We start from the raw sequence: 9,495 nt of genomic DNA on the forward strand, positions 1-9,495 counted from the left end.
AGTAATATGGACTACTTTAACCGATTTTAATAGTGTAAATTCATTATTAGGTCAATAGAAGTCAATAATCTTAATAGTGATGCTTGCTTTATTACTATTGCGCCTAAACCTAAACCAATTCATCTTTTTCCACCAAAACTGTGGCACGTAGCTTGTGTCACATTTTTCACACATCCTAGATGAGGTGTGTTTTGAATTTTCTAAGCTATTGGACGTGCAATGTTCACCCTGTGGGTGAAAATACAGGTGATAAAAGCCATTCGTTCCGGAACAGAAAATCGTGGCAAAATAGGGGTGGCCTCTTTTCACTAGCGGCAGTAGGGATAGTTTAGTTCAACCCTAGCAACTACCCACAACACCCTGGCAAATCCATAGGATCCACCCTGAACACAATATTTTGGGACCAGAATATTAGAGACATGGGGGTGGCCTCTTTTCAGTTTGAGGGTACCGAGGTCCTTGTTACTTTACCACACACACACTTTTATCAGAAAATTATCTTATTTTGTTTATTTTATGATTCACTCTTGAGAGTAAATCAAGTGTGCCATTAGGAAGAATGCAGAAACAGAATAACATCAACAACAATAATAATTGTACATTTGGGCCACTTTCAGCTGCGATGTGAAAGTAGCCAAAAAGCTATGCAACCCGTACAGGTGTTAAATATACAATTTCAAGCAACCCATGACCATTTCACAATCTATCACGCTACCTTCACTAGAGATACAAATAGTGATGTGCAGTAGCCCTGAAATAACATACTTGATCTCACTGGCTTCAAATAGAGACAGGTCAGACGTGCAATAAAGATCCAGTTAAGACGTGTAATGCTGCTAGGCTAATCTAGCACAGCATCATGTTTCCAAAACTTTCTTTGTTGAGTAACAGTTGGCGCTTTGTTGTGGCAAGGCCTACGACTGGGCCCTCTGTGATCGAGTATGTACGTACCTAAAGCCACATCTGAAGGAAATACACAGCCACCAAGCTGCATGTTGTCCCTGCTGGAAAAGGTTGTATGCTGGTTAGGCTGGTCTGTTTTGATGGCTTTAACAGGTTTTGGGAGACCATATAGACCAGCTGAACACTGATGTCCAAAAACATGGTATTAGCATGGATTTTCCATTAGATATTTTTATGGTACCATATACTTTTTTGTAATGGATAACAGCATGTTTAATACACTATGCTCACTATGAATTAACAAACAACAAACATGCTATTTCAAAACAGTTCACTTCTAAATCAGCAGTCTATTCCATCACTCAGTGGACTTCCACTAGTATAATCCACTTGTAAAATCCATGCACCTGTGTGTTGGATACAGTGTTGGGAAACTAATTTGAAAGTGTTTGTTTACTACTTTGAAACTACAAGCTATTTATCAATTAGCTATTTTAGTAGTTAGCTATTTTGAAAAGATAAAATGCTAGAAAGTTATCTATTTATCAGAATCAGAAAAAGCTTTATTGCCAAGTATGTAGTAGGCGTGCTTGTCACACATTCTCTAAATATAAAAAACAAGTATTAAAATATAAGCAATATAAATTTGAATATGTCCACACAGTATATATTAAAAGTAAGAATACAATAAAAGAGCAGCAGAGTAAGTACAGTGGCATGTAGAGCCAGAGGTGGAGTGTGGAGAGTGTCAGGGTGGGTACCCGGCCTTGTTGATAAGGCAAGTGGCGGATGGGAAGAAACTGTTCTTGTGGCATGAGGTTTTTGTCCTGATGGACCTCAGCCTTCTGCCAGAGGGGAGTGTCTCAAAGAGATTGTGGCAGGGGTGGGAGAGATCAGCCACAATCTTTCCAGCACGCTTCAGGGTGCTGGAGGCGTAAAATCACTTAGCTATTTTAGTAGTTGCTATTTTAATAAGATAGAAACTTAGAACGCTATCTATTTATCAGTTAGCTATTTTAGTAGATAACAGTTTTGATAAGTATACTAGAAAGCTAGCTATTTATCAGTTCACTATTTTGAAAATATATAAAGCTAGCTATTTAATAAAATAGTTAACTAGAAAACTAGCTATTTAGCAGTTAGCTGTTTTAGTAGTTAGCTATTTTAATAAGATAGAAACAGAAAACTAGCTATTTATCAGTGAGCTATTTTAGTAGTTATCTATTTTGATAAGGTAATCTAGAAAGCTAGCTATTGATCAGTTAGCTATTTCAATCAGCTAGAGAACTAGAAAGCTTGCTATTTATCAGTTAGCTATTTTAGTATTTAGCTATTTTGATAAGGTAATCTAGAAAGCTAGCTTTTTATCAGTTAGCTATTTCAATCAGCTAGAGAACTAGAAAGCTTGCTATTTATCAGTTAGCTATTTTAGTATTTAGCTACTTTGATAAGGTAATCTAGAATGCTAGCTTTTTATCAGTTAGCTATTTTAATCAGCTATAGAACTAGAAAGCTAGCCATTTATGCATTAGCAATTTTAATAAGATAGAAAGCAAGCTATTTAGCAGTTAGCTATTTTAGTATTTAGCTATTTTGATAAGGTAATGTTTATCAATTAGCTATTTTAGTATATATTTTAAAAAGATACTAGAAAGCTATTTATCAGTTAGCTATTTTAGTAGATAAGGTATATTAGAAACCTAGCTATTTATCAGTTACCCATTTCAGTAGTTAGCTATTTTGATAAGATAAACTAGAAAGCTAGCTATTTATCAATTTGCTATTTTAGTAGTATTTTAATAAGCTAGAAAACTAGAAAGCTAGCTGTTTAGGAGTTATCCATTTAATTAGTTAGCTATTTTATTAATAAGCTAGAAAACACCATATAACTTAAACTATTTGCTGGAAAAAGTAGCCTGTTAAACACCACTCAATTTTGAAAACAGCTGAGCTACTGTTAAAGTACTTATAAATGGAGTTAAGTTAGTAGCTATAGTAACTTGTTACCCCCAACACAATTAGGATTATGACATGTTTTAAGCAGAAATCTCGACTCCTGCCTGACTCTGAATTACACAGCTGTTTTGGGTAATCTGACTAGTGCTTAAAAACATTAGCTAAGCTATAATACCATTGTGATGTTTAATCAGGTTTGATACAAAGTGTATGACAATTAACTTTTGTAGACAAGCACGTTTACCTCATTCTAGCTACGCTTTCCTTTACAGGAGCACACATTGTGATGATGCAAGAGATTTCTTGCAGTTTATCTAAGCCTTTCACTCAAGGAAACGCACTGAAAAGCTCTCTAAAGAGCATTCAATGTTTAAGTGTCTAAAATGCCAGAGGACTTAATGGCTCAGTTACTGTCTGACTGGCACAAAGGGCATTTTGGGAGTGGCATGAAAATGGAGACAGACAGCTGTTAATGGGTTCAAGAGGAAGGTCATTTCACAGTGGTGTATAAGGGTCAGACAGACTAGAGGCTCCTGGGAGATCCACTGAAAGCACCAAAAGAATGGAGAGGGGTTTTGCAGGGCAGAGGGTGGAATGATGACAGATTTCTCCAGTACGACCCAGCTACTGCCTAAAGATACATATGACAGATGTGGAGAAATCCACCTGTTACAAAGTAGGGTTAATCCGTTGCGGATAAAATAAGAAACAAGGATTTTGTTCGCACCTAGTGTAATGTTTCTATCATCCTACTCTCTTAAAAATAAGGATAGGTTGAGTTTTGTGAACATAGTCTTGTGAAATCTTAAGATATTGTACAATTTGGCACTTACGATAAGTTAAGACTTCAAATCAATCCAATACAGGCATAAAACTTTAGCTTGCCTGCTATCCAACTCTTTATTTCAGGAAATGAAAAACGTGAACACATTTGGTTACTCATTCCATATTTATTTATGCAATACAAATGAATAATGCACATGTCAGTAACCTAATTCGCTTCTGTCGTCTCATTCCAAATCCTGATGTTTTCTTTTATCCATGGTACACAAAAGTTATTATCTAATTAAATAATTGTAAAGTTTATGGTTTGAATAAGGGGTTACACTCTATGGTTAAAATTTTGCAATAGTTTGTTGGTTTGTTTATTTTTCCTTTTGGGAATAAATGTCAGGTTAGCGTTAGGCCAGCTAGTTCATTTTCGATTGCTTGGTCCCATCGGAGAACCTCTTTAAATTCCACAAATAACTTTTAATTCTTTAGAATAGTGGTTCTTAACTACCAAAAATGGGCTTCAAGTCTCTTCTGATTGGTTCATGGACAGCAGGGAAAAAACGAAAATCCCAAATATATACCAAATCCAACTAAATATATCAGGGTTGGGAGGGTTACTTTTGAAATGTATTCCACTACAGATTACAGAATACATGCTGTAAAATGTAATTTGTAACGTATTGCGTTAGATTACTCTAGGTCAGTAATGTAATCTAAATACTTTGGATTACTTCTTCAGCACTGGTAGATTATTTCACTTGTTTTGGCTATAAAAACTCAGTACAGTAAGACAAAATACACAAAATAATATGTTAAAAATACATTCTCTGAAAAACCGAAATATCTCATGCAGTGTTACTTCTAAAACAAAATAAATCAAATTGATCTTGTTTTAAGGATTTTTAGAAAACAAATTAAAAATATTAATATGAAGAATATGATTTTTGAGCCTAATATCAAAGGTCATACTAGACAAAAATAAATTATGATCCAACGTGAATTTTCTTGATAAGAAATATGATCGTGTCTGGTAACATGTGCATGTAAAATGGCTAGAAATTGCATTTTAGCTTAGCATAAAGCTAACAATTTACACACTGTTTATTTCTATTTCTTCTGCTCCAAACTTACTTCAAACGTACTTCTCTGTGTGCTCGTATGAATGTAACACATCATAAGAAAGTGTTTCAGCGCTGTTCAAATGCACTTTGGATCGCATCATTTATATGTATAAATGTTTATCTGAATGGACTAAATATTAAATGAAGCAAATGGCAATAAAATGCAAAGTAATCTCTTCAGTAATCAAAATACTTTTTGAATGTAACTTAATTCTACAATAACTGTAGTGGAATACAGTTACTTGTATTTTGTATTTTAAATACGTAATCCCGTTACATGTATTACGTTACTCCCCAAACTTGCTTATAATTGTGCATGTAGGATAACAAAATAAATAGGATTGTGAACATTTAAATGGGAGGAGATACACTTTCCCCTTTGTTATTGGCGTCAAAGGTTGTGCGTCCAATCACACTCTACAGTACTTCGGCACAAATACATCAGTCAGTTGGTAGAAGCTAGCAAAATTTGACATATGCCAACATTGACAGATTGCATGACATACGCTGATCCTCAAAAAGCTAAACAAAATCTATGCATGGTCAAAACAAAAACACCCAGAATGTTCTTTAAAGAACTAAGAAACCAATGAACTGTATTGAAGCACCTGTAATGAACATCAAAAAACATATTTCTCAAGATTCTTATATAGTCAAAAATGGTGGTTGATAAGAAGAGGTATAAGAAGAGTACATCACCAAATACTGGCACATGACCAAGAACATTATATTCTGATACTTAAGTTCTAATTTTGAGTTATTGATACGGTTCATACTGATGATATTTGCTGTTGTAAATATATTCATAAATAAAACATTTGTAATAAATGGCTTTATTTTAGTACCAAGGCTCTAGTGCCTACCAAGGGCCTGAGAAAATAGAGCATCTCCAGGAAGATGATGAAGACAAGAACAACAACCTCCACCCTTATTAAGAACAAATGAAAATGTAGACGTATGTATTTTTTTAATATTTGCAATAAAATGAATGAATTAGAAACAACAGAATTTCTGTTTTATAGAGCCGTGAATTTGAGTCTGTTAAGTAAATACAGTGCTGGTGAATGACAGCAAATTGTTAACAACTCCTTATCTACAGCATGGTATTTGTCTTGTTAATATGTACAAATATAGATATATTAAAACAATTATAATAAATTCATCTGAGGTGCTACAAAGATTAAAAACAAATCTAGAATCATAAAATGTGTCCATTGAATTCATAAGTTGAAGCTAATGCAACTGAAGATTAATGACTATTTCTTTGTTATTTCTATGCACGCTGTTAAATGCAAAGTACCATGATGTGTACAAATATCATATATTTATTAGCCCATATCTTTATGTTTTTAACAATGAGTTACTTACACATAATGATAATTAATCATAATACATATTGTGAAATCAAAGATATTACATTGAATTTAAAAAAGAAGCTAAAGACTACAGACTTCTGCTGCTAAAAATGTATAATGAATTAAAACCACCAAAAATAGATATAAGGATCCACACCCTTATATTGTTTGGAGCACATGAGTAAAAATGAGTCAGCAAACTTTTGAATCACTCCTTGGTGAAATGTATACACTCTATATCCTTGAACATAAACACAATGCATTTCATAACACTTCAAATATATTTTCCAAATCATCTGCAGTTTAGAACAGTTTGTTAAGAGTCACAAAGAATGGGATATACAAAGTTGCTTTACTGAATGAAAATACTATGGTCTTGAGAAATGGAAATAAAGCTATTTTTACATGTTGTTTTTTTGTTTATCGTTTCTTAACAAAAAGTGCCTATGGGCCCCAAAAGAAATAAACATTTAATAATGACACAAGTCATTATTCTGAAATACTTCATTGCAATTAAAATGCAATTTGAGTAGTTTTTCCCCATCTGGTAATAGCATCTGTCACTCAACAACCTGACGTGATTTGAAAGCTGCCGAAGTTATGTCATTCACAAAAGACTTCTTATTCATCCCTTTCTGTAAGATAAACACACAAACCATATTATTATAATTAGTACATTTTAAGGTCCAGTTACACCTGACCGTTTAACCTTATACTGTCATCACTTATATCAAAAGTACCATAGTATCAATATTTTGTTGTTTATTTATTGCTAGAAAATACAAATCATGACAAATCAGCCTTTTAGACTGTATTAGAAAAACTCATAAACTTAATATAAAATAATTGTGAGATAAAACACCTCCTGAAGTTGATTATCAACATTTTGTTACATTGAAAAATTATTTCATTTTTGAATAGCTTCAGGCCCCATTTTGTACATTAAATATATTTAACACCAATGTTTAAATGCATAATAGCTTAATAAGCTGCATTATCTCAGTATAATCATTTCACTGAAACAGGTAAGGTTAGATACTTATACTGTTCACACAGGTCATCTGGACACACACACACACGCACAGACACACTGATTCACACACATTCCATACACAAAGACAACGCCCTTATCTCCCTTTCTCCGCTGCGACTGCAGAAACGCCATGGTGAGGTGTGGTCTGTTTTCAACTGAAAGCATTCTCACCACACCCAACCTCTAACACACACACACACACACACACACACACACACACACACACACACACACACACACACACACACACACACACACACACACTAAAATTACTTAACACTTCTTAATCTTGATTAAATTGAATTTCTATATACACCAATACAATTTTTTACATTAAAAGTTGTATATATTAAATTAGTAAATGCATAATGAACTAGAAGTAACTAACAATGAACAATAGTATATTTTGAAATTATTACTTTTAAAAATGACTAAAAGTATAACTGTTACAGCACCTATTTATCTTAATGTTAATTTGTACTTATACTAATATTTTGTTTACATTAAAAGGTAACACTTTACAATACCATTCGTTAACATAGTTAATTAAGTATAATAAACTAACAATGAAAAATCTAACAATCTTATTCATCTAAGTTTCTGTTCATTTCTACATATACCAATACATTTTTAACATTAAAAATGTTTTACGTTAAAATAAGTTCATGCATAATGAACTAACAATGAACAATAGTACGTTTAGAATTATACCACGGGTTTGTTGAATGCTTGATTCTGATTGGTTGACAGACATTCTAACTTGTGCAATTATTTTTCAGTAAACGCGCGACTATGAAGTAGTTCCAGGTCTTGACCGCACAATAGTTCCATATCACTTTGCCAAATTTCACAGAGTCGTACAGACTACCACAGCAAAATAATCTTACAAAACAAAGACTACTTTTTCTACATCTTGGCTGCACTACCACCTCGAGGTGTGCATTATTTTTCAATAATTCAACGGTCCGTCGTCAATTATTCCCTACATAACTTCTTCACTAACTTACTTCAAAAAATGCATTAAAATCTTGATTTTTGTTCTCCCCAATCTGGTATGCCCAATTCCCAATGCACTCAAAGTCCTCGTGGTGGTGTACCGACTCACCTCAATCCGGGTGGCGGAGGACGAATCTCATGTACCTCCGCGTCTGAGACCGTCAATCCGCACATCTTATCACGTGGCTTGTTGAGCATGTTACTGTGGAGAAGTCGCGCATGTGGAGGCTTCACGCTATTCTCCACGGCATCCATGCACAACTCACCACGCGCCCCACTGAGAGTGAACCACATTATAGTGACCACGAGGAGGTTACCCCATGTGACTCTACCCTCCCTAGCAACCGGTCCAATTTGGTTGCTTAGGAGACCTGACTGGAATCACTCAGCACGCCATGGATTCGAACTCACGACTCCATGGTTGATAGCCAGCGTCAATACTCGCTGATCTACCGAGGCCCCACACATATTAATCTTAATTAAAGTTAATGTACAATGAACTAAAATGACCTAAATGACCAATAGCATATTTAGCAATGACTAATTTTAGAAATGGTAAAAAGAAATAATAACTTTTCAGCACTTATTAATCTTGGTCAATACTAAATTCTTAATTTACGAATACATTTTTAACATTTTAAATAGTACACATTAACATTCGTTCATGCATAATGAACCAACATGAGCTAACAATGAATAATAGCATATTTAGAAATTAACCAGATGAATAAATACTGGAAAAAATATTGTTCATTGTTAGTTCATGATTCCTAATGCATTAGCTAATGTCAACGGATAGAACCATGTTTTAAGGGTAGTAAGGAGTTTTCTTTATTACATTTTTTTTTATTATAAATTAAATTAAGTAATGTGTAAGACATACATATATATTTATCATCATAATATTACCTTTTTAAGATAACTCTGAATGTTCTTTTCCAACCACAGACTGTGAAGGAGAATTCCGGCGGCAGTGCGGGACTTTGGTAGGCTCCTAAAGCATTACAATAAAACATATTTTACATAGTATAATATTATCCATTGTTTATGTATGTAATATTTCCTACTGTATATGTAATGCTTTATATTTAAATGTAGCCCAAAGGACACTTATTTTACTCTAATTCATATGTCAAGAATGAAAATTTAGCTTATTAACAGAAATAAACACAAATTAAGACTGACTGATTGAGACTCATGTCATTGAGCGATTTGATCAAGCTGTCATTCAGAAGACTCTTGCCCATCTCAGGATCGCTCTTCATCAGGGTATGTGTGCTGTGAAGAGCGGTTGCCATGGTGCCGTCGTATTCGGGTGAGGAATCGTCCTTTGTCAGCCCTGAGTTCAGGAAGCCGA

At 34.0% G+C, this 9,495-nt stretch overlaps 1 protein-coding gene across 3 annotated transcripts in view; it reads right to left on the reverse strand.

Annotated features, from left to right (window-relative positions):
- Window positions 1-2,980: 2,980 nt before the first annotated feature.
- Window positions 2,981-9,495, reverse strand: part of LOC127646844 (plakophilin-1-like) — a 24,639-nt gene continuing 18,124 nt past the window's right edge. For 2 of the 3 annotated variants that reach the window (XM_052130754.1, XM_052130753.1), the window contains exons 11-13: window positions 9,324-9,495; window positions 9,048-9,132; window positions 2,981-6,744 (exon numbers count right to left, since the gene is read on the reverse strand). The exon at window positions 9,324-9,495 is cut by the window's right edge and continues 24 nt beyond it. In XM_052130754.1, the coding sequence (XP_051986714.1) occupies window positions 6,670-6,744; window positions 9,048-9,132; window positions 9,324-9,495 (332 nt within the window). In that variant the 3' untranslated portion in view covers window positions 2,981-6,669. The remainder of the gene's footprint in view (window positions 6,745-9,047; window positions 9,133-9,323) is intronic. The other variant, XM_052130752.1, reaches the window with a different exon arrangement.

This window comes from Xyrauchen texanus, chromosome 7 (genome assembly GCF_025860055.1).
Source record: "Xyrauchen texanus isolate HMW12.3.18 chromosome 7, RBS_HiC_50CHRs, whole genome shotgun sequence".
NCBI classification, from domain to species: Eukaryota; Metazoa; Chordata; class Actinopteri; order Cypriniformes; family Catostomidae; genus Xyrauchen; species Xyrauchen texanus.